General features: G+C 40.0%; 3 protein-coding genes across 4 annotated transcripts; 2 read left to right on the top strand and 1 right to left on the bottom strand.

The window, feature by feature from the left end:
• Window positions 1-3774: 3774 nt before the first annotated feature.
• Window positions 3775-5064, top strand: LOC125015190 (beta-1,3-galactosyl-O-glycosyl-glycoprotein beta-1,6-N-acetylglucosaminyltransferase 3-like). Its single transcript, XM_047596888.1, has one exon. It carries the CDS (start codon window positions 3775-3777, stop codon window positions 5062-5064), a length of 1290 nt encoding a protein of 429 aa, XP_047452844.1.
• A 4804-nt stretch (window positions 5065-9868) lies between these two features.
• On the top strand, window positions 9869-16695 carry LOC125014621 (beta-1,3-galactosyl-O-glycosyl-glycoprotein beta-1,6-N-acetylglucosaminyltransferase 3-like). Its single transcript, XM_047595865.1, has 2 exons — window positions 9869-11154; window positions 15004-16695. The coding sequence occupies exons 1-2, from the start codon at window positions 9869-9871 to the stop codon at window positions 15521-15523; spliced, it is 1806 nt and encodes a 601-aa protein (XP_047451821.1). The 3' UTR covers window positions 15524-16695.
• Window positions 16427-27547, bottom strand: bnip2 (BCL2 interacting protein 2). 2 transcript variants are annotated; one of them, XM_047596701.1, is made up of 11 exons: window positions 26550-27547; window positions 22914-23009; window positions 22727-22794; window positions 22105-22281; window positions 20794-20976; window positions 20581-20683; window positions 20379-20510; window positions 20171-20257; window positions 19985-20083; window positions 19378-19413; window positions 16427-17043 (listed from the first exon to the last, which is right to left on the bottom strand). In XM_047596701.1, exons 1-11 carry the CDS (start codon window positions 26906-26908, stop codon window positions 16989-16991), a joined length of 1395 nt encoding a protein of 464 aa, XP_047452657.1. In that variant the 5' UTR covers window positions 26909-27547; the 3' UTR covers window positions 16427-16988. The 2 variants fall into 2 exon arrangements, with proteins under 2 accessions (XP_047452657.1, XP_047452658.1); XM_047596702.1 differs by lacking the exon at window positions 19378-19413 and having other exon boundaries at window positions 26550-27546.
• Window positions 27548-27775: the final 228 nt, after the last annotated feature.

Genomic DNA, 27775 nt, shown 5'->3' with positions numbered 1-27775 from the left:
GAGCAGACACTACCTCTTGTGCTTTACCTATCAGTTTGCATTGGAGGAGGATAGGTCACATGTCTCTTGGCCAGTCGAGTGCTGAGGCTATACATTCAAATGCACTGAAACAGGAATTAACTTCGGCCTCCCGAAATGCTGGCACCAGAGCAATATTTTTACTCACATCAAAACCTTGTTTAGTGGCTACTGTGTGAACATATGCGGACCTGTCAGCCATGTTCAATGAGGGACTGGAGGAGACTTTCAGAGCCTCTACCTCAAGTTGCTTTAGTTTCATTTCTTTATCTGTTTATCAATTTTTAACTTTCGTACTTGTAGGCGGAGACCATACTCTGCCTCTTTTTCCTGGGCCTTCAGCTGAAGGCGAGTTGAGCGTACCTTGAGTTTGGAATTCTGACTGAACTCCTGTGAGTATGGAGGAGAGAAAGAATCAAAATGAGGCAACGTAGCTGGTGCAGCTCACCCAGCATGGTCTGCAGGAGGTGTGGATAGTGCAGCAGGCTCCTCGATGCCCTGTGACAACACACCGGCTGTATTACAAAGGACATCATCAGCCGCAACCTCAGCCACAGGCTGGACTGGACTCAGGACATTTAAATCCACCAATTTCTCTAGAATCTACCTCTTCTTTCTCTCTTAAGTCTATTTTTGTGAACAGGAATATCAAAGTGTGCTGCAATACACAATAAATCAATCAAAAAATGTGTGCAGATGTAGAGGGTACCCCAGTCTTACATTGGTTCCTTGTCCCCACCACAAACCTACCTATCCAACAAAGAAGTCAGAGAGAGAGAGTGAGAGAGAGAGAGAGAGAGAGAGAGAGAGAGAGAGAGAGAGAGAGAGAGAGAGAGAGAGCAACACAACAGAAGCCTTTCAAATGTCCCTCCTTCTCTGATTGGCTGGAGTGTGAGCCAATCCACAGCTCTTCACACAGGCTGGCAGCCAACCTTCCACCTCTCACCTGCAGGACTACAGAAAATAGCAAGAGAGAGACATACACAAATCTATACACATAACAGAGGTACAGACATTTCTGGAGTGGGAAAAGGACACATACAGCCCTGATGAGCACCTGTGGGCCACTCTGCAGAGGATGCCCACTGTTCCTGGATCAGCACCTGCTAACATCAAGTACGACATGTCTGACATACAAGCCCTTTCTTGTGTGGTGAAGTGGAGTGATTTAGCACAAGAGGTGAAAAAAGGAGCTCCGTACTACCCCTGCACGGGTGAATATAGGAGAGCTGTATGTGTGTATGGGGCTTGGGACCTCTGCTGGCCCCTGAGACAACACCACCTCTTTGCAAATAAGTTTGATCCTAAGATCGATGACGTTGCCATAAAGTGTCTAGAGTCAGTTCTGCATTTCAAAGCTTTAGGCTATGAACCAGTCTTAACAGATCAACATTCAATTATTTTGTAAAGCATGTAATAATTTACGGCATAAGGCTGCAGACATTCTCAGCATTTGGGAACTCCAGGTTTAGTAAAAGAGACGCCTGAGCTTAAGCTCAACACTCAAATACAAAGTCAAAAGTCATCAAACAAGTGATGTAATTGGTTTCATGGAAACTATTTGCAAAAACAAGAAAGATTATTGTTTACAACTGCAACAGCGTCACACTTCAAGCATTAAACAACAAATGCCATTTACTGACACTTGATGATTATCATTTACATCCAACACAGTTAGACACACCTTGTTCTGTAAATGTACCGATAAGACACACATTGGAGCAGTTGGACTTGTTTGATTGTCCAGAAGGAAACCAGTGCACTCAGCGCCAGGAGAAACTCTTCAACGGATTTTTGTCCTGTGGCCAACCTTTACTGACTGTAAAGGGCGTGACAGGTGATGTGTGCATCCATCAGCTCAGTGACATGAGTTGCCATCTGCCTTTAGGGCTGGGCAGAGACAGACATCAAACCGATGCCTTCCCTAAATACCTTCATAGTGAGCATTTACCATTTACACAGATATTGTACTGTTGTATTTTTCACTTTGTTTCAACATTCATTTCCTTTGAATTATTATCATCATTATTTTATCTTCTGTTAAGTTTGCAGTGTCTTCATGTTGTTTCTCTGTCAACAAACCTGATGAAAGTATAAAGAAAATTCTTTACTAAGGCAAACTGGTGACACACTGTCACTTAGAATCACTGATTGAGTCCTTTCTGCCATGACTCACTCTTAACAGATCAACTATTTTAACCTTTTTGTAAAGAACGGAATGACTTAAAATGTCACATTGTGTAACAGGTAAATGTGTTACTATTCCTTTATCAAATTACTAAAATGTCTAAATCTGCAATATCATCTGTAGCTCTTTATGGTATTTTCAGGACATTGTTATCAAAGGTAATTTGTCATAATCTGCTTTACTTCTGTCATATTATAATAACATTGCACTGGTAAGAAATAAAAAATAAAACGGTGTTTCTTCATGGCTTCACTTGGCAGAAACAATGATAGAAACTACTTCTCAGATTTACATTCCACAAGTCAGAGGGGCTGATCAGGGGCAAAAACATAATAATAATGAAAAAATAATAAAACAATTTTTCCCAGGTAGGACTTTAACAGTGAACATCAGCAGTGAACAATGAAAAGGGTGTCATCGTAAAATGTTGAATGAAATGCCACTCGATGGGCCAGAGACCTAAAATGTAGTTTAAAACCCAAATAATCAACAATAATAACATCACTTTGAAGTGAAGTTTGAATGGAAAGAGCTAACCGCGGGGTTAAGTTGTCCTGCTAAGACCATGTTGAATGTGCTACTATTCATCTAACAGACTCTTTCAATGTGTATGTATGTTAGTGTATACCTGTTAACCGACTGATACGTAGCTGTAGTGGTGTTGACAATCATGGCTATTGCAATGTAAAATAGAAACTTTTTGAATGATATCCAGTCCTATATCTTGCGATTCAATCAGTCATCATCCACAATCTCAATGTGGTAGAACTTGCTATCGTTACACAAGGGGCTTTCGTTCTGATTAAGATGTTGCTCGGATTATTGACATAATATTAGTATCCATGTATGCAGTGATGCATGCAAAGCGCTGTGAAGGTGAACAAGCTGGTTGTTCAGTGAGAATCAGTTTATGAGAAGAGGAGCCATGTGAGGACATGCTTGCCATTTAACAGACACGAAAACAAATGTCACGCACACCAAATTCCAGACCTATTTTATATAAGACACAAGCAAATAAGTCTGTCTTGATGCCCCGACATTGTTACACAAGGTGCTTTCGTTCTGATTCAGATATTGCTCTGATTATTAACAGAATACTGGTATCTATACAATTGTAGTCACTGTCAGAAAGACGATAATGTGTGAGGATTTAGAACATTTGTAAAGTAAGTTTTTCTGTGGAACTAGAAACCTCTGCATCTAACAAAAGAAAAAAAAGACTTACTGTGGACTAGTTTTAGTTTTACATCCTGAGAAAAAAAAAAAAACACCTCCCCAAAACATCTTGTACATCATGGTTCTCTAAATTGACATGATTATATTTGTCGAAATGCTCTAACATCTAACTGACTAATTCTTATTTATCCGTGAAGATAAATCCTCTTCACAAATTACAGGAAGTTTCTTCAGATTTTTTCCTCCACACCTTAGTATGACACACCTCTAGAGGGCAAATCCGTTTGTTTCTCTTAACAACTGAACCACTGCGGTCTGTCCTCACTTGATCAAACTGTGTCTTCAATAGACAAAGTCACCTGACCTGTCCTGTAGTAACTTCAAGCAAGGAAATGTCTTTTCTAAGGCTCAAGAGCAGCAGCATGCTGCTGAAGACACTCTCTCTCATCCTAATGGGTATGTTGCTTTCCTTTGTTCTTTGGGAAACGGGTACGTTGCCAATGTTGGATCTCAACATACCACAGCAGTTCTCTGTTGACCTGCCCGGCTGCTCAGCTATCATCAATGGAGATGTACAGAAAAAGAAGACTGAATTAGAAAGACTTCTGGCATTCAGGAAAAAGCAGAATCTTTTTTCAGAGGATTTCTACCTTAATGCAACAAAGAACTGTCCAGAATACATCAAAAAGAGAGGTTTCATTACAGTCCCTCTGAGTGAAGAGGAGGAAACTTTTCCCATCGCATACTCAATGGTGATCCATGAGAACATTGAGATGTTTGAGCGACTTCTACGAGCTGTTTACGCTCCTCAGAACGTCTACTGCGTACATATGGACCTAAAATCCTCTGCACAGTTTCACGATGCTGTGATAGCCATTGTTTCATGCTTTCCCAATGTTTTTGTAGCCAGCAAATTAGAAAGAGTGGTTTATGCTTCGTGGTCTCGAGTACAGGCGGACCTGAACTGCATGAAAGATCTGCTGAACTCTGAGGTGGACTGGAAGTACCTGCTTAACACCTGTGGCACAGACTTCCCCATTAAAACAAATGGAGAGATGGTAAAGGCACTGAAGGCTCTCAATGGGCGAAACAGCATGGAGTCTGAAGTCACCAATGACTACAAGAAACAACGCTGGCAGTATCATTACAATGTCACTGACAGTGTGATCCGGACAGACGTGAGGAAGAGCCCTCCACCCATCAGCAGCCCCATGTTCCAAGGAAATGCCTACATTGTGGTGACAAGAGCCTTTGTGAAACACGTGATAGAGGACAGAGAGGTGCAGACATTTCTGGAGTGGGAAAAGGACACATACAGCCCTGATGAGCACCTGTGGGCCACTCTGCAGAGGATGCCCACTGTTCCTGGATCAACGCCTGCTAACATCAAGTACGACATGTCTGACATACAAGCCCTTGCTCGTTTGGTGAAGTGGAGTGATTTAGCAGGAGATGTGAAAAAAGGAGCTCCGTACTACCCCTGCACGGGTGAATATAGGAGAGCTGTATGTGTGTATGGGGCTGGGGACCTCCGCTGGCTCCTGAGACAACACCACCTCTTTGCAAATAAGTTTGATCCTAAGATCGATGACGTTGCCATAAGGTGTCTAGAGTCAGTTCTGCGTTTCAAAGCTTTAGGCCATGACCCAGTCTTAACAGATCAACATGCAATTATTTTGTAAAGCCTAAGTCCTATTTCTTGCGATTCAATCAATTATGAAAGGTTCACATCTACAATCTCAGTGTGGTTGAACTTGCTTTCCAGGCATGCCAGATTTTTCTGACTGAGGTTGTCACACAAGGTGCTTTCGTTCTGATTCAGATGTTGCTCGGATTATTAACAGAATATTAGTATCCATGTATGCAGTGACGCATGCAAAGAGCTGTGAAGGTGAACAAGCTGGTTGTTCAGTGAGAATCAGGAGGAGCCACATGAGGACATGCTTGCCATTTAATAGACACGAAAACAAATGTCACGCACACCAAATTCCAAACCTATTTTATTTAAGACACAATATATAAGAGTCAGTTCTGCGTTTCAAAGCTTTAGGCCATGACCCAGTCTTAACAGTTCAATATTCAATTATTTTGTAAAACGTGTAATAATTTACGGCATTAGGCTGCAGACATTCTCAGCATTTGGGAACTCTAGGTTTAGTAGAAGAGACGCCTGAGCTTAAACTCAACATTCAAATACAAAGTCAAAAGTCATTAAACAAGTGATGTAATTGGTTTCATGGGAACTATTCACAAAAACAAGGAAGATTATTGTTTACAACTGCCACAGCGTCACACTTCAAGCATTAAACAACAAATGCCATTTACTGACACTTGATGATTATCATTTACATCCAACACAGTCAGACACACCTTGTTCTGTAAATGTACCAATAAGACACACATTGGAGCAGTTGGACTTGTTTGATTGTCCAGAAGGAAACCAGTGCACTCAGCGCCAGGAGAAACTCCTGAACGGATTTTTGTCCTGTGGCCAACCTTTACTGACTGTAAAGGGCGTGACAGGTGATGTCTGTATCCATCAGCTCAGTTACATGAGTTGCCATCTGCATTTGGGGCTGGGCAGAGACACGCATCAAACTGATGCCTTCCCTAAATACCTTCATAGTGAGCATTTACCATTTACACAAATATTATACTGTTGTATTTTTCACTTTGTTTCAACATTCATTTCCTTTTAATTCTTATTATTTTATATTCTGTTAAGTTTGCAGTGTCTTCATGTTGTTTCTCTGTCAACAAACCTGATGAAAGTATAAAGAAATTTCTTTACTAAGACAAACTGGTGACACACTGTCACTTAGAATCACTGATTGAGTCCTTTCTGCCATGACTCACTTTTAACAGATCAACTATTTTAACCTTTTTGTAAAGAACGGAATATCTTAAAATGTCACATTGTGTAACAGGTAAATATGTTACTATTCCTTTATCAAACTACTAAAATGTCTAAATCTGCAATATCATCTGTAGCTCTTTATGGTATTTTCAGGATATTGTTATAGAAGGTAATTTGTCATAATACTTCTGTCATATTATTATGCCTTTACTGGTAACATTGCACTGGTAAGAAATAAAAAATAAAACAGTGTGTCTTCATGGCTTTACTTGACAGAAACAATGATAGAAACTACTTCTCAGATTTACATTCCACAAGTCAGAGGGGCTGATCAGGGGCAAAAACATAATAATAATGATAATAATAATAATAATAATAATAATAATAATAATAATATACTAATAAAACTAAAATTTTCCCAGGCAGGACTTTAACAGTGAACATTAGCAGTGAAAAATGAAAAAGGTGTCATCCTAAATTGTTGTATGAAATGCCACTCGATGGGCCAGAGACCTAAAATGTAGTTTAAAACCCAAATGATCAACAATAATTAACAACACTTTGAAGTGAAGCCAGAATGGAAAGAACCAACCACGGGGCTAAGTTGTCCTGCTAAGACCTTGTTGAACATGCTGCTATTTATCTAACAGACTCTTTCAATGTGTATGCATGTTAGTGTGTACCTGTTAACCGACTGATATGTAGCTGTAGTGGTGTTGACAATCATGGCTATTGCAATGTAAAATAAAAACTTTTTGAATGATATCCAGTCCTATATCTTGCAATTCAATCAGTCATCAACGGTTCACATCCACAATCTCAATTTGATTGAACTTGCTTACGAGACATGCCAGATTTTTATGAAGAGGAGCCTTGTGAGGACATGCTTGTCATGCCACGCAACCACAACCCACGGTTACTAAGACAAGATACTTCCTAGTTTCTTGTACCACAGTCGATTTAACAGACACAAAAACAAATGTTGTTTCTCTGTCAACAAACCTGATGAAAGTATAAAGATTTCTCTTTACTAAGACACCATACAACTTCTGTCGTATGATTATGTCTGTATTGATAACATTGCACTGGTATGAAATAAAAAGAAGAGGGTTAACAAAAATAATGGTGTGGCTCCATGGCTTTACTTGACAGAAACAACGATAAAACCTACTTCTTAGATTTACATTGTTGCTTTCGAAAATGTTGACCCTCCACAAGTCAGAGGGGCTGATCAGAGACAATAATAACAATAATAATAATAATAATAATAATAATAATAATAAATAAATAAATAACACTTTATTTTGTTCCACACGCTCTAATATATGATGTGCTAACAATTTAAAGCCAAAAGACTTTTCTAGTTAGGCCAACTCAATTACTTTAGTACCAGCAATACGGTTAGCCTTGTTTTCTCCGAGGTTATTTAGGTTAAACAAACTTGATTTTAATTGTGTTGTTGTGGGAGGGATCGTCACACTCCCTGCCTTAACATGGGTGTCCGTTGATTTGGGTTTTGGAGAGAGTGGAGAAAAGTCGACCAACTGACCACTTCATTGTTAGTTTGATAAAAAGGAAAGGAATATATTATTCAGTCAGCGTTTGTGTTGGCTGTGACAATACAAGATCTGCCACATGTTTGTCTTGCATCCGTGAACATTCCTTTACTCTCCGCAAAGAGTCCCTGAAGGCACAGCTCTTGATTAAAAGTTATACTAACCAACTCTATGAAGCATCTTTTAGACTGCAGGCAGGACTTTAACAATGAACATCACCAGTGAACAATGACAAAAAAATGTCGTCCTTTTTTTTCTTTCACCACCTAAGGTTTACATGGACTCGAAATGTTATTTTAGCTTGGCACAGCTCAGTTCTTATCAGAATCTGTCTGGCAGCACGCTATTTGGATTGAGTTTTGGGGCGTGTTTCAACCAGTAAAGAGAAAACAATATCTTTGCGCAAAATTGGACAGTCCAACAATCACTAAGAGCTTATGTGTTGTAAACAAATTCAACTTCATGGTGCTTAGATGTCGTATATGACCACCATTACTCTTCTGCCCAACCCGTCTTGATCGGTCAGGACATAATCAAGAAACTACTGGATCACTGGATGAAGCTTCCTATTCAATCAATTATCAACGGTTCACATCACCATCTCAATGTGGTGGAACTTGCTTTCCACTCATGCCAGACTGTCCTGACTGAGGCGGTTACACAAGGTGCTTTCGTTCTGATTCAGATGTTGCCACTGTCAGAAAGACAACAACACGTTATTTAGTTCATTTGTAAAGCCATGGAAACGTAGCCACTGTCAGAAAGACGACAATGTGTGAGGATTTAATACATTTGTAAAGCAAGTTTTTCAGTGGAACTAGAAACCTCTGCACCTAAAAAAAAAAAAACTGAGTGTGGTGTGGTTTCAGTTTTACATTCTGAGAAAGCAAAACCACCATCACCACAAAAAAAAAACTTCTACAACGTCATTGGTTCTCTAAATTGACATGTTTATACTTGTCGAAATGCTCTAACATCACATTGAATAATTATTACTTATCTGTGAAGAGCAGAATATTTCTGTGTGCATGAGCAAGGCTGACCAAAGCGATAAAACATATGCATAATTATTTGTTTTTAACTTCATACTAAAGACTTATTTGTGAAAAGATGGATTGGACTTTTATATTAAGTGAAATGTAAATGATTTGTTGTAAAGGGAAGTATAATATTTAATTTCAGGCTAAATGAAATTAGACTAAGACTTAGACAGACTTTAATGATCCACAAGGGAAATTACTTTGTCACCGTAGCATTGTTGCACATAAAAGTAAACACTCTTAAAACCATAGCAACAGCGGCATGGATCGTATTACCCGCATGGTGTTTCCTTGTCTTTGTCGCTGAGGGAGTGTGTCCGCCTGTAGAGTCCTGACGCCGGGCACATATGTAGCCTACTGTGTTCCTGTGACCCCAGGTCTCCAAAGCACTTCTCATGACACACTCCATTTGTGTCCCACCAAGTGCACACAGTCCATCCACTGGTGTTGAAAATACTTACTGATATATTGGTATGAAGCTGTGAATTGGTTGGATATGTTGAGGATGTGGGTTGTGACAGAGTGTAGTAATAATTTTATGTTTTATTACTACTGGTCTGATGGAAGAACTGGAAGGGCGAAGAGGAAACTGTTAATATGGTTTACAACCTGAGTTGACTTGTAAGTCTGCTACATTATTTCACACTTCTAATCTAATTTATTTTATGTACTACTATTATTATTATTTATTAATTTATGTTTTGAATGGGTGCTTATACATTTGTGAGGTGAATTGGGTTTAATGTTTTTGAGTAAATGAGGTTATGATCTGCAATGAAAAATAAAATAAACATTATGTTAAAAAACAAAGGAAATACCAGGATGTAAAATGGGCTAAATCCTCTGCCACAAATCACAGGAAGCTTCTTCAGATTTTTTTCCCCCACACCTTAGTATGACACACCTCTAGTTGATGAATCAGTTTGCATTTCTTGTAACAACTGAAACACTGCAGTCTGTCCTCACTTGATCAAACTGTGTCTTCAATAGACAAAGTCACTTGACCTGTCCTGTAGTAACTTCAAGCAAGGAAATGTCTTTTCTAAGGCTCAAGAGGGGCAACATGCTGCTGAAGACGCTCTCTCTCATCCTAATGGGTATGTTGCTTTCCTTTGTTCTTTGGGAAACTGGTACGTTGCCAATGTCGGATCTCAACATACCAAAGCAATTCTCTGTTGACCTGCCTGCCTGCTCAGCTATCATCAATGGAGATGTACAGAAAAAGAAGACTGAATTAGAAAGACTTCTGGCATTCAGGACAAAGCAGAATACTTTTTCAGAGGATTTCTACCTTAATGCAACAAAGAACTGTCCAGCATACATCAAAAAGAGAGGTTTCATTACAGTCCCTCTGAGTGAAGAGGAGGAAACTTTTCCCATCGCATACTCAATGGTGATCCATGAGAACATTGAGATGTTTGAGCGACTTCTACGAGCTGTTTACGCTCCTCAGAACATCTACTGTGTACATATGGACCTGAAATCCTCCGCAGGGTTTCAAGATGCTGTGATAGCCATTGTTTCATGCTTTCCCAATGTGTTTGTAGCCAGTAAATTAGAAAGAGTGGTTTATGCTTCGTGGTCTCGAGTACAGGCGGACCTGAACTGCATGAAAGATCTGCTGAACTCTGAGGTGGACTGGAAGTACCTGCTTAACACCTGTGGCACAGACTTCCCCATTAAAACAAATGGAGAGATGGTAAAGGCACTGAAGGCTCTCAATGGGCGAAACAGCATGGAGTCTGAAGTCACCAATGACTACAAGAAACAACGCTGGCAGTATCATTACAATGTCACTGACAGTGTGATCCGGACAGACGTGAGGAAGAGCCCTCCACCCATCAGCAGCCCCATGTTCTCAGGAAATGCCTACTTTGTGGTGACAAGAGCCTTTGTGAAACACGTGATAGAGGACAGAGAGGTGCAGACATTTCTGGAGTGGGAAAAGGACACATACAGCCCTGATGAGCACCTGTGGGCCACTCTGCAGAGGATGCCCACTGTTCCTGGATCAGCGCCTGCTAACATCAAGTACGACATGTCTGACATGCAAGCCTTTGCTCGTGTGGTGAAGTGGAGCTATTTAGCAGGAGAGGTGAAAAAAGGAGCTCCGTACTACCCCTGCACGGGTGGCTATAGGAGAGCTGTATGTGTGTATGGGGCTGGGGACCTCCGCTGGCTCCTGAGACAACACCACCTCTTTGCAAATAAGTTTGATCCTAAGATCGATGACATTGCCATAAGGTGTCTAGAGTCAGTTCTGCGTTTCAAAGCTTTAGGCCATGACCCAGTCTTAACAGATCAACATGCAATTATTTTGTAAAGCGTGTAATAATTTACGGCATAAGGCTGCAGACATTCTCAGCATTTGGGAACTCTAGGTTTAGTAAAAGAGACGCCTGAGCTTAAGCTCAACACTCAAATACAAAGTCAAAAGTCATTAAACAAGTGATGTAATTGGTTTCATGGAAACTATTCACAAAAACAAGGAAGATTATTGTTTAAAACTGCAACAGCGCCACACCTCAAGCATTAAACAACAAATGCCATTTACTGACACTTGATGATTATCATTTACATCCAACACAGTCAGACACACCTTGTTCTGTAAATGTACCAATAAGACACACATTGGAGCAGTTGGACTTGTTTGATTGTCCAGAAGGAAACCAGTGCACTCAGTGCCAGGAGAAACTCTTCAACCGATTTTTGTGCTGTGGCCAACCTTTACTGACTGTAAAGGGCGTGACAGGTGATGTGTGCATCCATCAGCTCAGTGACATGAGTTGCCATCTGCATTTGGGGCTGGGCAGAGACACGCATCAAACCGATGCCTTTCCTAAATACCTTCATAGTGAGCATTTACCATTTACACAGATATTGTACTATTGTATTTTTTTTACTTTGTTTCAACATTCATTTCCTTTGAATTATTATCATCATTATTTTATCTTCTGTTAAGTTTGCAGTGTCTTCATGTTGTTTCTCTGTCAACAAACCTGATGAAAGTATAAAGAAATTTCTTTACTAAGGCAAACTGGTCACACACTGTCACTTAGAATCACTGATTGAGTCCTTTCTGCCATGACTCACTTTTAACAGATCAACTATTTTAATCTTTTTGTAAAGAACGGAATGACTTAAAATGTCACATTGTGTAACAGGTAAATGTGTTACCATTCCTTTATCAAACTACTAAAATGTCTAAATTTGCAATATCATCTGTAGCTCTTTATGGTATTTTCAGGACATTGTTATAGAAGGTAATTTGTCATAATCTGCTTTACGTCTGTCATATTATAATAACATTGCAATGGCAAGAAATAAAAAATAAAACGGTGTGTCTTCATGGCTTTACTTGGCAGAAACAATGATAGAACATACTTCTCAGATTTACATTCCACAAGTCAGAGGGGCTGATCAGGGGCGAAAACATAATATTAATAAAAAAAAAAAATAAAATAAAACTTTATTTTTCCCAGGCAGGACTTTAACAGTGAACATCAGCAGTGAACAATGAAAAAAAGGTGTCGTCGTAAATTGTTGTATGAAATGCCACTCGATGGGCCAGAGACCTAAAATGTAGTTTAAAACCCAAATGATCAACAATAATTAACAACACTTTGAAGTGAAGCCAGAATGGAAAGAACCAACCGCGGGGCTAAGTTGTCATGCTAAGACCTTGTTGAACATGCTGCTATTTATCTAACAGACTCTTTCAATGTGTATGCATGTTAGTGTGTACCTGTTAACCGACTGATATGTAGCTGTAGTGGTGTTGACAATCGTGGCTATTGCAATGTAAAATAGAAACTTTTTGAATGATATCCAGTCCTATATCTTGCAATTCAATCAGTCATCAACGGTTCACATCCACAATCTCAATTTGATTGAACTTGCTTACGAGACATGCCAGATTTTTATGAAGAGGAGCCTTGTGAGGACATGCTTGTCATGCCACGCAACCACAACCCACGGTTACTAAGACGAGATACTTCCTAGTTTCTTGTACCACAGTCGATTTAACAGACACAAAAACAAATGTTGTTTCTCTGTCAACAAACCTGATGAAAGTATAAAGATTTCTCTTTACTAAGACACCATACGACTTCTGTCGTATGATTATGTCTGTATTGATAACATTGCACTGGTATGAAATAAAAAGAAGAGGGTTAAAAAAAAAAAATAATGGTGTGGCTCCATGGCTTTACTTGACAGAAACAACGATAAAACCTACTTCTTAGATTTACATTGTTGCTTTCGAAAATGTTGACCCTCCACAAGTCAGAGGGGCTGATCAGAGACAATAATAACAATAATAATAATAAATAAATAAAACTTTATTTTGTTCCCCACGCTCTAAAATATGATGTGCTGGCTCAACTTAAAAAAAAAAAAAAAAAGATGTAACAATTTAAAGCCTAGTTCTAGTTAGGCCAACTCAATTACTTTAGGCTGCAGACATTCTCAGCATTTGGGAACTCTAGGTTTAGTAAAAGAGACGCCTGAGCTTAAGCTCAACACTCAAATACAAAGTCAAAAGTCATTAAACAAGTGATGTAATTGGTTTCATGGGAACTATTCACAAAAACAAGGAAGATTATTGTTTACAACTGCAACAGCGTCACACTTCAAGCATTAAACAACAAATGCCATTTACTGACACTTGATGATTATCATTTACATCCAACACAGTTAGACACACCTTGTTCTGTAAATGTACCAATAAGACACACATTGGAGCAGTTGGACTTGTTTGATTGTCCAGAAGGAAACCAGTGCACTCAGCGCCAGGAGAAACTCCTGAACGGATTTTTGTGCTGTGGCCAACCTTTACTGACTGTAAAGGGCGTGACAGGTGATGTCTGTATCCATCAGCTCAGTTACATGAGTTGCCATCTGCATTTGGGGCTGGGCAGAGACACACATCAAACTGATGCCTTCCCTAAATACCTTCATAGTGAGCATTTACCATTTACACAGATATTATACTGTTGTATTTTTCACTTTGTTTCAACATTCATTTCCTTTGAATTCTTATTATTTTATCTTCTGTTAAGTTTGCAGTGTCTTCATGTTGTTTCTCTGTCAACAAACCTGATGAAAGTATAAAGAAATTTCTTTACTAAGGCAAACTGGTCACACACTGTCACTTAGAATCACTGATTGAGTCCTTTCTGCCATGACTCACTTTTAACAGATCAACTATTTTAACCTTTTTTTTAAAGAACGGAATGACTTAAAATGTCACATTGTCCTAAATTGTTGTATGAAATGCCACTCGATGGGCCAGAGACCTAAAATGTAGTTTAAAACCCAAATGATCAACAATAATTAACAACACTTTGAAGTGAAGCCAGAATGGAAAGAGCTAACCGCGGGGCTAAGTTGTCCTGCTAAGACCTTGTTGAACATGCTGCTATTTATCTAACAGACTCTTTCAATCTGTATGTATGTTAGTGTATACCTGTTAACCGACTGATATGCAGCTGTAGTGGTGTTGACAATCATGGCTGTTGCAATGTAAAATAGAAACTTGTTGAATGATATCCAGTCCTATATCATTCAATCAATTACCAAAGGTTTACATCCACAATCTCAGTGTGGTTGAACTTGCTTTCCAGGCATGCCAGATTTTTCTGACTGAGGTCATTACACAAGGTGCTTTCATTCTGATTAAGATGTTGCTCGGATTATTAACAGAATACTAGTATCCGTGTATGCAGTGACGCATGCAAAGAGCTGTGAAGGTGAACAAGCTGGTTGTTCAGTGAGAATCAGTTTATGAGAAGAGGAGCCATGTGAGGACATGCTTGCCATTTAACAGACACAAAACAAATGTCACGCACACCAAATTCCAGACCTATTTTATATAAGACACAAGCAAATAAATCTGTCTTGATGCCCCGACATTGTTACACAAGGTGCTTTCGTTCTGATTCAGATATTGCTCTGATTATTAGCAGAATACTGGTATCTATACAATTGTAGTCACTGTCAGAAAGACGACAATGTGTGAGGATTTAGAACATTTGTAAAGTAAGTTTTTCTGTGGAACTAGAAACCTCTGCACCTAACAAAAGAAAAAAGAAGACTTACTGTGGAGTAGTTTTAGTTTTACATCCTGAGAAAAAAAAAAAACACCCCCCACCCCAATGTCATTGACAGCGTGATCCGGACAGACGTGAGGAAGAGCCCTCCACCCATCAGCAGCCCCATGTTCCAAGGAAATGCCTACTTTGTGGTGACAAGAGCCTTTGTGAAACACGTGATAGAGGACAGAGAGGTGCAGACATTTCTGGAGTGGGAAAAGGACACATACAGCCCTGATGAGCACCTGTGGGCCACTCTGCAGAGGATGCCCACTGTTCCTGGATCAGCGCCTGCTAACATCAAGTACGACATGTCTGACATGCAAGCCCTTGCTCGTTTGGTGAAGTGGAGCTATTTAGCAGGAGATGTGGAAAAAGGAGCTCCGTACTACCCCTGCACGGGTGAATATAGGAGAGCTGTATGTGTGTATGGGGCTGGGGACCTCCGCTGGCTCCTGAGACAACACCACCTCTTTGCAAATAAGTTTGATCCTAAGATCGATGACGTTGCCATAAAGTGTCTAGAGTCAGTTCTGCATTTCAAAGCTTTAGGCCATGACCCAGTCTTAACAGATCAACATTCAATTATTTCGTAAAACGTGTAATAATTTACGGCATTAGGCTGCAGACATTCTCGGCATTTGGGAACTCTAGGTTTAGTAAAAGAGACGCCTGAGCTTAAGCTCAACACTCAAATACAAAGTCAAAAGTCATTAAACAAGTGATGTAATTGGTTTCATGGGAACTATTCGCAAAAACAAGAAAGATTATTGTTTAAAACTGCAACAGCGTCACACCTCAAGCATTAAACAATAAATGCCATTTACTGACAGGTGGTGATTATCATTTATATCCAACACTGAACGGATTTTTGTGCTGTGGCCAACCTTTACTGACTGTAAAGGGCGTGACAGGTGATGTGTGCATCCATCAGCTCAGTGACATGAGTTGCCATGTGCATTTGGGGCTGGGCAGAGACAGACATCAAACCGATGCCTTCCCTAAATACCTTCATAGTGAGCATTTACCATTTACACAGATATTATACTGTTGTATTTTTCACTTTGTTTCAACATTCATTTCCTTTGAATTATTATCATCATTATTTTATCTTCTGTTAAGTTTGCAGTGTCTTCATGTTGTTTATCTGTCAACAAACCTGATGAAAGTATAAAGAAATTTCTTTACTAAGACAAACTGGTGACACACTGTCACTTAGAATCACTGATTGAGTCCTTTCTGCCATGACTCACTCTTAACAGATCAACTATTTTAACCTTTTTGTAAAGAACGGAATGACTTAAAATGTCACATTGTGTAACAGGTAAATATGTTACTATTCCTTTATCAAGGAATTATAATATTGCACTGGTAAGAAATAAAAAATAAAACAGTGTGTCTTCATGGCTTTACTTGGCAGAAACAATGATAGAACCTACTTCTCAGATTTACATTCCACAAGTCAGAGGGGCTGATCAGGGGCAAAAACATAAGATTAATAAACAAAAAATAATAAAACTTTATTTTTCCCAGGCAGGACTTTAACAGTGAATATCAGCAGTGAACAATGAAAAAAAGGTGTCGTTGTAAATTGTTGTATGAAATGCCACTCGATGGGCCAGAGACCTAAAATGTAGTTTAAAACCCAAATGATTAACAATAAAAATATATTAATTTCTCTCCTTTGACACCCATTGAATATAAATATATATATTTAAAGGTAATAAAGCAGAACATGCATCAACCACTTGTAACAGAGTGCCTTAAATAAAGTGTACATACACCAGTAACTAAGGAAAAAAAATCTGATAGGTTTGACATGATATACAAGGGTAAATAAAAATGATTAAAAACATTTCAAACAGCATGTGGACAAAATGCTCATGATCAAGCTGCTTGGCGCAAAAAAATACAGCAAAGAGTTGTAACAGGCAGCAGATTTTCAAAAAGGCACTCTCCTGATGCAAAGAAGTCTCCAGCCACGTCGCCCAGAACATGAACAGAGGAGTGTCTGCAGTTACAGTCTTCATCACTCTCCTCCACATTGCAGTGTGAGCAGGTTCACTCTGGAGCAGCAGCTGCCATCTCCGCTTTGCCGTGCATATTCTGGTCAATTCTGCAAATGGATGAAATGGTCATCAGGCATCAGCGTGACTGTGAGGGTACTTATCTGACAGGGTTAGGATCACTGCAGGACTTCTTTCACAAAAAATACTTCTAGCGATCTCTATTGTTCCCCATGTACCAGTGCCATATTTGTACCTTAAAACAATTCAATATAAACAACTTGCCAAAGATCATAGCCTTACCCTTATTATGAACAAACACACCAACACACAACTTTTTTACTTCTCCTGTAACTTTCTAAGACTGATTTATATTTTAGTAAAAACTCCAGAAGATCAAAATGTATTATTTATACAGTTTGCTTTCATTCTGCAGCACGTTACAAACATGGCAATAAGAAAAATATAATAAGAAGACTTTGTGCTTAAAATTAAATGCACATTTGCAAATACTGGCTACATTTACATGGACCTTTTTTTTTTCTTTTATCCCAAATAATCTGATATCACAAATAAACAGTTTACATATTGTTTAAATATGAATTAGCTTGGCATAGCTCAGTTCTTATCAGAATGTGTCTGGCAGCGCACTGTTTGGATTTTGTTTTGGGCCGTGTTTCAACCAGCACAGAGAAAACAATACCTTTGCACAAAATTGGACAGTCCGATAATAACTAAGAGCTTATGTGTTGTAAACAAATTCAGTTTCTTGATTAGACGACTCTTCTGTCCAAATGGATATTTATTGAAAATGAGACACAATTTGTCCTTTCAGATCTATTATCTGGAATCTTTCATACAGAAGTAATAATTTTAACTTTTTTCCAAACTATAATAAAGACTTTAGAGTAAAACTTGTGTTGCTTTTCCCCGAACTATTTTACAAACTGGGGCCAATACGGTGCTATTTTTCATAAGACATTGTGAGATTAACAGTCCAAAGGTTGGTCCCCTAATGTTATTTGTACGATGTATGAATTTATTGTTAACAACACTTTGAAGTGAAGCCAGAATGGAAAGAGCTAAGTGGGGGCTAAGTTGTCCTGCTAAGACCATGTTGAACATGCTGCTATTTGTCTAACAGACTCTTTCAATGTGTATGTGTGTTAGTGTATACCTGTTAACCGACTGATACGTAGCTGTAGTGGAGTTGACAACCACAGCTACTGCAATGTCAAACAGAAACTTGTTGAACGATATCCAGTCCTATATCTTGCAATCCAAGGAATTATCAAATGTTTACATCTAATATCTGTGATTGAACTTGCTTTCCAGTCATGCGAGGCTGACTGCCATAACACGTTTCACTACCGTTACTCCTCGGGGCATAATTAAGAGACTAAAGGATCATTGAAAGTTCACATGGTGACTATGTTCATATCCACCATCTCAATGTGGTGGAACTTGCTTTCCACTCATGCCAGACTGTCCTGACTGAGGTCATTACACAAGGTGCTTTCGTTCTGATTCAGATGTTGCTGATTATTAACAGAATACTGGTATCCATGTAAACGTAGCCAAAGTCAGACAGACGACAATGTGTGAGGATTTAGTACATTTGTAAAGTCAGTTTTTCACTGAATAATTATTGGTCATCTGTTAAGAGCAGAATGTTTCTGTGTGCATGAGCAAGGCCGACCAAAGCACCTACCAAACATCAGCAGGCTGTGGGTATGCAGTGACGCATGCAAAGAGCTGTGAAGGTGAACAAGCTGGTTGTTCAGTGAGAGTCAGTTACTGAGAAGAGGAGCCATGTGAGGATATGGTCACCGTGCAACCACAACCCACAGTGACTAAGACGAGCTACTTCCTAACTCCTTGTACCACAGTCAACTTAACAGACAGAAAAACTTACCAAATGTCAAGCACACCAAACCTCAAACCTATTTTATACAGGACACATGCAAATAAGTCTGTCTTGATGCCCCCACATTCATGTCGGAGAGTATCAACACAATCAGCTTCATCAGTACTTTTCTAACTAAAGGCTAAATTGGCCTTCAAAGAAAGGGACGGTTTTAAAAACGTCCAGGTAGAGGATATTATTTTGAAGGTATAAATGAAAAACCAAACTTTATGGAATTGATTCCAAACATTTATTTAGTTGGTTAAACAATCACCAAGGCACCTATTTTTATACACCAAACAGGTATTAAATGAGTTCATTCGGAATCCTGAAATCAGGTGGTAGGAAAATGCGAAACATTGGGGAAGAGAGTAGTTGATGTGGGCTAGGGGGCAACAGGAAATCATCCAACTACAAATCTGTGTAGGAGAATTAGGTGGCTTGGTGCATTTCTGAAAACCAACTGATCGCTTCATTGTTAGTTTGATGAAATGCAAAGGAATGCGGAGACTGACCCTGAGTGAAAGTGCATGTATACCTTTTATGGCTTTTCCTATTTTTTTCGGCGTCAAACCTTAAGAAGGGGGCAGGGAAACGGCGTTATGGAAATGTATATACACAACCAACAGCAACCACAAAAACATATTACTCAGACAGCATTTGTGTTGGCTGTGACAACAGAAGATCTGCCACATTTACTCGCCACAAAGAGTCCCTGAAGGCACCTTTCCATGGTCTGTTGCTCTTTATTAGATTCAGCAGCACGGTGAAGTTTAGTCATCACATTGGATTTGCTATTGCCCTTTCAAGCGCCGAAGAGACACTCTGAAATCTAATCTGTGTGCGTAGTCGCACTCTGTCAAACTGGGTTGGGGGTTGGACCAAATCGAAGGCGTGTTAGGAAAAGACGCACACCACCGACATATTGGCTACACCGGCCAAAAAAAAGCAGAATACTGCGGCACTGCAGACGGTGGAAGAGGTTGTATTGAGCAGTAGCACCATTTCTACATTTAAGTATAATTGCAATCAGAGGAAAATTCTGTATGTCCCTTTGTTTTATGTGTTTATTTTAACTCTCAGACATATTAAATGCTACAGTTATACGTTTAAAAGCATTATGAAAAGTGCTGCAGCATACTTACTGTTTGATACAATCTGGTATTGACACATACTCCATTGGAACCAGCTCGGCAAGATCTGTCAAGCTGTACACGTACTTGATTTTCTGACTAAATTTGGAGCTGTAAAAAAAGAAACAATAAATGTCACAATCGAACGATAAATCATAATGTGCTACCTCAAGCGTAACAACCTTACACACCAGTTACCTTATAAATGGCTTTGTGAGTGCCAGAAGGGTGCGAATAAACCACGACGGGTGCACGATTATCAAAGACTTCAAGTTCTTCCGTAACCTGTACAAAGAGATGATGATGAGAGGGTGAGTAGCGCAATTAAGCACGCAAGGCAATATAATGATGCTATTTTGTTGGTCTTCGTACTGGGTTCTCAGAAACATTTAACCACTCAGCTCACCTCCTATCAATCTGCTGATAACACTTTCTCAGCCAGCCCACGGTTGGCATCTTTTTCCGGGAGGTCGCCCCGTTTAAATACACAATCATATAGTTCTCAGCAACCAAAAGCTCCAGTGTGCCAATGACATACCTGCAACGGGAACGTCACATTAGCGCTGGCGTTTAAGAGCGTGGTCAATGAGACATAGGACTTCACTCACTTGAATAAATTGTCCATGATGTATCTGTAATTTGGTTGATTGCTCTCAGGCATAAAGCACACAGCAAACACGATTATGGCGTTCAGACCGTCCCCATAGTAACCTGCGATGAAAAATTGCAACATCAAAAGTGAGCACTACTGCCTATGAAAAATAATCCATTTATTTACTGTGTTTACGCGTGTACCGGCATCACACTGCAATGTAACAGACCTCCGTGGCTGATAACTCTCTTGTATGGTTCAATGGCTTTCATGTCCACTCTGTGATCCTGGTCTCCGATACGAAACACCCTCCAGCGGCGACCCTCCTCCCTCTCGTCCATGGCCGAATACTCCTGCACCGTCTCTACACCTTTCTGTAGCAGCTCTGTGGTTTTCGGCTTAGGGAGATCATCTAAAGGAGAGGGAGGGCTCTTAACCAACACGCTGAATATTGTAACGCTGCGTTTCAGATGCAGATCAGATGGATCTTTGGTCAAAAAGGCTACAGATTTTCCAGATCACACAGTCATTCGCATCTTAATTTGACTTTCATCTTTTGTATCTTGAGTGCATGCTTTCCCTCTGAATCACTGGCAACAATCACATCTCCAATTCCGTGTGTCCATTTCACTTTTGTTCCTGTACATTATCGTGGGAACACCGTGCTATTGTTTCATGGATACAATACCTGAGGCATCTTCAGCAGGAGGTACAGCTGCATTACGTTCAAGATTCAAGATGAGGTGTACAAATGGTCGTGTATAACAAAGCATGCAGCAAGCAGAATCAAAAATAACCAAATCACATCAACACACTTTTACGAGGGTTTTGTGTGAACATCCATTTTCCACAATACAGCAAATACATGATACGAGCATGCTTTTATCTTTTAAAAAAAATATATGGTCCCTATATCTAGATTACAAGTCAATCTGACAAATACAGCAGTGCAGTGTCTGTTAAACCATTGAAGTGATGAGCTGCTATTGTTTCCTCAAACATTGGAATATTTGAAAGAAAGGAAAAATTACGAATGCAAAAACATTACATAGAGTAAGTGTTTGAAATCTCCCATGATTTGTGTGAACATCTGAAGAAATGATGTGGAGAGTGGGGGCTGATTGACTCTTGGTTGGCACGGGGGGAAAAAAAATGAAGGCTGTCCAAGTGACCTTACCACGAGGAAGAGAGAAACCTGCTGCCGGCCTGCGGCCTGTTTCCAGGCAGACAATGGAAACAATTCTTCCAATTGAAAAAGAGGAAGGCAGCAATGTGGAAACACAAAAACGACAAAACACATTTTAACTACACTTCGGGCCGTCAGCTGCCAAGGCAAACCTGTAAAACCAAGGGAATGAAAGGCCAATGGATAACATGAACCGTAAAATGAACGGCCAGTCAGCTCTTCAGTTAGCTGTGAATTTGAGGCAAATGGGAATATTAGCAGAATACTGACTTTCAGAAACCATGTGCACAGCTCAGTAGGAATACTGCATTTTAGGGGCAAGCGCAAACCCAGAGTATTGTGCGACAGCCTTACCTTCCCATTCAAACTCATTGCTGTTGTCTGAGGGTGTGTCTATCTCGTCGAGGTCCAGCTCTGTGCTTTCATCCAGCTCATCAGAGAGAAGCGAACCTTCACTGCGGTCGAGTGTAAGACTGATGTCCGGTGCTGGAAGTTTTTTCTTGGCTTTCTTGTCATGGTTCATGGCATAGCCTAGGACAGATGCCAGTTCATTAGTGTTTATACTTCTTGTGCCAGCCATTTACAGGTTCCGCGTCTCTGCACCTTTGTGCAAGTATATTCACTCTTAAGAAAAAATCAACCAAATCGAAGTGAAGTCTTAGTAGTCTGATCAAGAGACCCTTTCCACATTTCAGTCTTTTAGTGGGGTACTCCTTTTTGTTCACGTCGTTCAACTGTAGCTCAGCAAAGAAACCTCTGCCTGAGAGGATTCTGAACAAAAAAGAACTAGCCTCAAAATTACCCTTTCATTTGACCAAATAAGACTGTTGAGACCACATGTTAGTTCCAGCTGAACATTAAAATGCACAAACAAGAATGATGACAGCAACCGCTAACTCTCTTGACTTAGAAAAATGTCAACGTGTTCTCCTTGGTCACTGTAGCAACGCGTGAAGCAGTGTTGTGTTGTCATTACCCGGTTCTCTCTCTTCAGAGCTTCCTGCGAAAAGTTCATCGTCCAGTTCCTCTTCCTCGGGGAGGGGCCTGAAATCGGAACAGAAGGTAATCTTTCATTCGGTCGGTCTGTGGTTCATGTGACTTTAAAAACACAAACATGTGATACAAAGCTGGGAAGCGTGATCCGTGCGTGATTGACAAATTACCGCGGAAAGTCTTCATCCTGCCACTCTTCCTTAAGTTCAACTCCTTCCATCCTCAGCCGGGCTTCTGTTGTGGCGACGGACTCCTGGCGCTCTAGGCTGGGAAAGGAAAGACAAAATAGTTCAGCAATGTTTTATGGTTCACGGTCTTTGATTTCCCAGATATCCTGTTATACTACAATACTTGTACTGAGGTCAGGAACTGGGGGAACAGAGATTATTTGTGAAATCCAAATGCATAATTGGTTATCTTTTAACGCTGACTTAAACTCCTTAAAGGATTATGAGGGGAAATGCTGATTACCGATGTGCCAGGAGTCAAAAACAATTTTTGTCCGAGGTTAATACGTCAGCAACTAAAACTTTTAAAAGGTTAATAAAACAGCTAAACTTACCTTGGACATAAAAAACTGTGTTAAACACTATACATACATAATATTTCTGCCATAAATAATTGAATTGAAGACGAATGAATTACAGCAGAATAAATAAAATATATATACAATAAATAAATTGTTCTCAACTTTCTGAACAATCATTGATACCTGCGTGAGGTACATAATAATGATAGACCAACAGCAACCTCTACTGTTAACTTCATGACTCACGAGTCGAGCAAAATATAACCGGCTTTAACAGATGGCAGTAAAATAATCTTTCAAGCACTGTGCATACATTTGGATAAGGGTTCGTGCCAGTTTAACATATCCCTCCCAAAATACAAATAAAAACTACTCCCAAGTTTGTTTTATCGAAATTATTAATCACAGTGTACATTTAGCATTCAAACACTTTTTGAGACTTTTAAGCGTCATCTTCCTGTGCCCATATGGCTTTCTGGATAGACCAAATAATTGCTGCACGTTAGCAGTAATACGTTTGTTTGCTGTGGCAAATCCTACCTAACACTTACAACAAAGCCTAGCATCAAGTTAAGGAAAGCCCTGATTGTGTTGGGAAGTCATGCTGTATGTATTTCAATTGTGAACTAAGTCTCGTACAGAAAAAGGTTTATTTACTTTTCATCGTGGTGCATTTTTGTACCAGTTAATGCACGGATGCTGTGTGCCGCACTGCTACAGTCCCATGTTCAAGAATGGTCAAGAGTTTTAGCTCACTACTGGCCACATAATCAGTTCACTGGCTTCTTGAAAAGCTTAAAAGCTTGTGTTAAGGACTTAGTTTATAAACTTGCTAATGCCGACCGTGGTATCACTTTCTTCGCTGTACAGAGCTCCCTTTGGTGCACTAATCATATACACGCCACCAGACACTAAAACATTCTGGGCATTTAGTGCTCAACATTTCATAACGTATAAGTTTAGCTGTGTGGTTGAGCATACTGCTAATCCTCCACATCCAATCCGGGAATGCAATCAAAGGGCCTTGTCTACATATGTTTGGGTCTTCAGCCTGTTTAGGTCTGTCTATGTTTGGAAGTCAAAGGGAAATAAAACTACAAAAAAAAATAATAGTGCACTGACTAGCAGAGAACTGAATTAAGATGCAGATAAATAGCAAATAGTTTGACTATGATGACACTTCTCTTCCAAGAGAAATAGTCAACTTAAATGTCAATCTAGATGTTGTGTGGGTGAGTTTAGAAAACTGATAAGTCAATTTCCTTGACCATGTTATCATGATAAGATAAAAAAAAAGCAATATTTGTATGATACAGTTTTTATCATTGCTGTCTTTCTATTTTCATCATAAAAACGTTAGAGTCCATTACTGTGCTTTGTATTGAAGCGTGTATTGAAGTTAGTTCCCTTAAGGCATGACAATGCAATTTGGTACGACTTCTCCGGGGCCTGTGTATTACAGTCTATGAGAGACACATCTGTCAGTGTTGGGTAGTGAGTGATATTTTGGTTTGAATGTAGTTCCCAGCTAATTTAAATGCATGACACTGCTAATACAATGGCTGGTTATTTGAGGATTAAAAAAGAAAAACAAACAAACAAACGAGTCACAGTACGATGTTGCCCTTGCACATAAGTCCACACTTGCATATGACTATATTTAAAATAGTCTTGCGACAACCATCATGTGCCAAAAGTTGTACTTAATCGTGATGGTGTGCATGACACCTCGCCCTGTGTCCGGAACATGAAAAAAAAATGGTGGTTGATTGAGTTTCCCATTTTTGTTCATAGTGTTTTTACATGCAAGTGTTGAGTGTTTGAGTGTGTTGGGTGTTTTTAATGTTTGCATGATTAATGCTTTAGTATGATCCTGTCGTTTTGCCTGAGGTGGGACATAATAGCATGTGTTCACATACTACTCTACTATATTATACAACAAAAACCATAACAGCCAGAGTCTACGCTCAGTTGCTGTTTCTTTAGATACACTAGTATATACAAATATAACAGTCCTGCACTAACCTTCAGGGAGGTTGTGGTAGTCAGTATTTACTTAAAATAACTGATGGGTGTTGGAACTATTGTAATTCATTTCTGGAGGCTGGGGTATGTTGTACTAATTGACACTGTATTGTGTTGCATTGACACAAATTATTTTATCAAACCTATTTTTGTTAGAGAGCCTAGCTAAATAACAGAAACATGTTTGTGCTTAATTCAGATTAAGAGAACTAAGCAACATCACTCAAAATGTGCATTCAAGCGAATCACACATTTTCTCTTATGTCGTTTTGACACAAACTGAAATTTTAAAGTCATTTAGCAGGGGACTGTAATATTTTAATGCATTCATTTGTGCCTCTAAAACAGTTGTGACTCATCAGAGAATGGACGTGGACCTTCGGAGGGCGTCCTGTGGTGTCTTTTAACAGGATGTAAGCAGTATGTTGTAAGTGGAGGGTTTAGGGTCCTATGAGTTGAGAGTAGGGGTCTCTGTGGATCACGCTTGTTCCAGTTCATCCCATGGACACTGAATCAGTTTAGTATCTGGTGAATTTGGAGACCAGGTCAACACCTTGTGCTGTTTTTGTGTTTTCTGGGTTGCTCCTAAACTGTTTTTGTGTGCATGTCTGTGTCAGGCTGCATCGTGCTGGGGATGACTGCCGTCATCAAGGAGCGTCATTGCTATGGGGTAAGGGTGCCCAGTGTGGTCTAGGTGGGTCGTACACGTTTAAGTAACAAAGTATCATCCACACAGATGCCAGGTCCAAATGTTTCCCAGCAAAACGTTGCATTGTCACAAGACGGTCAGTGTTAGTGTCACTGTCAGTGGTTTTAATGATGTGGCTGATCGGTCTATGTCATTGTTATGACCTGTTTGTCCAACTATGAGTCAGAGAAACGTAAATCTGTACAACATTTAATGCAACAGGTTACATGTTTCAAGCAAGAATGGGGTCCAGTTAATGTATTTGTTCATGTGATACAAGTGTTGCAAAAAAAAATAATGTCTTAATTTGAGACAACAAATAATAATAATGATGATGATGATAATAAAGTGGCGCTGCTTTTTGGAAATAACAATAGAGAAACTCTGGCCTCTCAAACAACTTTTATATCCAGTGGACTTTAAAAACAGAACAAACAAAAACAAACAAACAAACAACAAAAAAACAATAGAACCTTTGCATGAAGAACAGCATTCTTGCTATTGAAAGATGAAACCAGGAGCGTGCTAATGTTTCCAAGTGGCCTTAAACGTACTAATACAGACCTTCCAATGGGTCCAGATGGTGAGCGGGGCTGGGGCAGGCTCACCGGGGTAGAGCTCCTCTCCCCGGGCCGCTTCTGCGCATTGTCTGGAGTTGTCCTTTCCTGTGGCGTACCTCTAGTTTCGGTGAGGCTGCCTTGAAAAGCTTCTTCGCCATTTTCGACTGTGGAAGCTATGCTACTTTGCAGTCCGTTTAAGTCCTCGTCGTCGCCTTCTCCCGACACTCCGGAAGACGAGGGGCTGGAAGTATGCCTGTCCTCCCGAGTCCTCCTGGGTGTGCCAATATCTGGGCTTCTATTGTTCAAACTCGTATCACTCACACCCTTCAAAACCCCTTCACTCTCAAGCACATCCGAGGCCATGAGTCCTGTCGCTAGAGCGGCTCAGCGTGAGAAGAGCCGGACAGAGTTTAAATCCCCGGTCAGCTAATTACCCAAACCAATCAAGACAGCTAAAACCAAATCGGTCTTCCACAACTTCTTTAGAAGTTTGCGGCTAGCGGGCTAGCTCTCGCCCGCCGTGATGCTAGCCAGCCAAGACGTGTTGCTAACAGCAGGGTGTACCAACAAACAGCATATCCAATTAACCAAATAGTGTCAAATGTCACAGTCGGTGCACAAATAGTCACCTTTCCTAAATGCGTCACAGATGTGAACTCGGGAGTCCAAAAGTGTACACTAGCCTCACACTAGCAGCGATCCTACTGATCGGTTTCCTTCCTTCCTTCCTTCCTCCGCGTCTGAAACCTCTCCTGGACAACAGTTGGCTAACTTCGCCAGTAAGCAAAAAAAAAAAAAAACAAAAGAAACGAGCAAACACCTTCTATAAACCATACAAATCCCACCACTCGTCCGTTACTCGAGTCCGTGGACTCGTTTAAGCAGATTTCCGTGTATTTAACGTGCCTCTTTTTACAACACCAGGCTCTGTAACGTAAAGACAGAAGTTTGGTGCTTGCTAACGCCGCTAGCCCGCTATCGAGGCTGGAAACACAGCGGCTCCAGGGTCCCGGTAAGTTGCCAGTTGTGTTTCCTGCAGGTTCCTACGTGAACCATTTACACCAACCACTAAAGCAGAGATAATCACAAAAATCTCACCAAGTTTCTACATTTAGTTATTTCGCCTCGCCGTTCTTTCATTTTAATATTTTTGTCACTGGCATACTGTACGTTAAAATGTCTTAATGAGTATTACAACTATTCATTTATTTTCGCTGTCTCGTAGGTCTA

This window comes from Mugil cephalus, chromosome 10, assembly GCF_022458985.1.
Source record: "Mugil cephalus isolate CIBA_MC_2020 chromosome 10, CIBA_Mcephalus_1.1, whole genome shotgun sequence".
NCBI classification, from domain to species: domain Eukaryota; kingdom Metazoa; phylum Chordata; class Actinopteri; order Mugiliformes; family Mugilidae; genus Mugil; species Mugil cephalus.
This window is presented reverse-complemented; position numbering and strand designations above follow the sequence as displayed.

Coding starts and splice junctions, on each gene's coding strand:
- bnip2 (XM_047596701.1), bottom strand. CDS start 26,908: ATGGCCTCGGATGTGCTTGAGAGTGAAGGGGTTTTGAAGGGTGTGAGT. Junction 22,282..22,726: donor CTCTGAAGAGAGAGAACCGG/GTAATGACAACA, acceptor CATCTGTCCTAG/GCTATGCCATGAACCATGAC. Junction 20,684..20,793: donor GAGAGTTATCAGCCACGGAG/GTCTGTTACATT, acceptor TTTTCATCGCAG/GTTACTATGGGGACGGTCTG.
- LOC125015190 (XM_047596888.1), top strand. CDS start 3,775: ATGTCTTTTCTAAGGCTCAAGAGCAGCAGCATGCTGCTGAAGACACTC.
- LOC125014621 (XM_047595865.1), top strand. CDS start 9,869: ATGTCTTTTCTAAGGCTCAAGAGGGGCAACATGCTGCTGAAGACGCTC. Junction 11,155..15,003: donor GATCAACATGCAATTATTTT/GTAAAGCGTGTA, acceptor TGTCATTGACAG/CGTGATCCGGACAGACGTGA.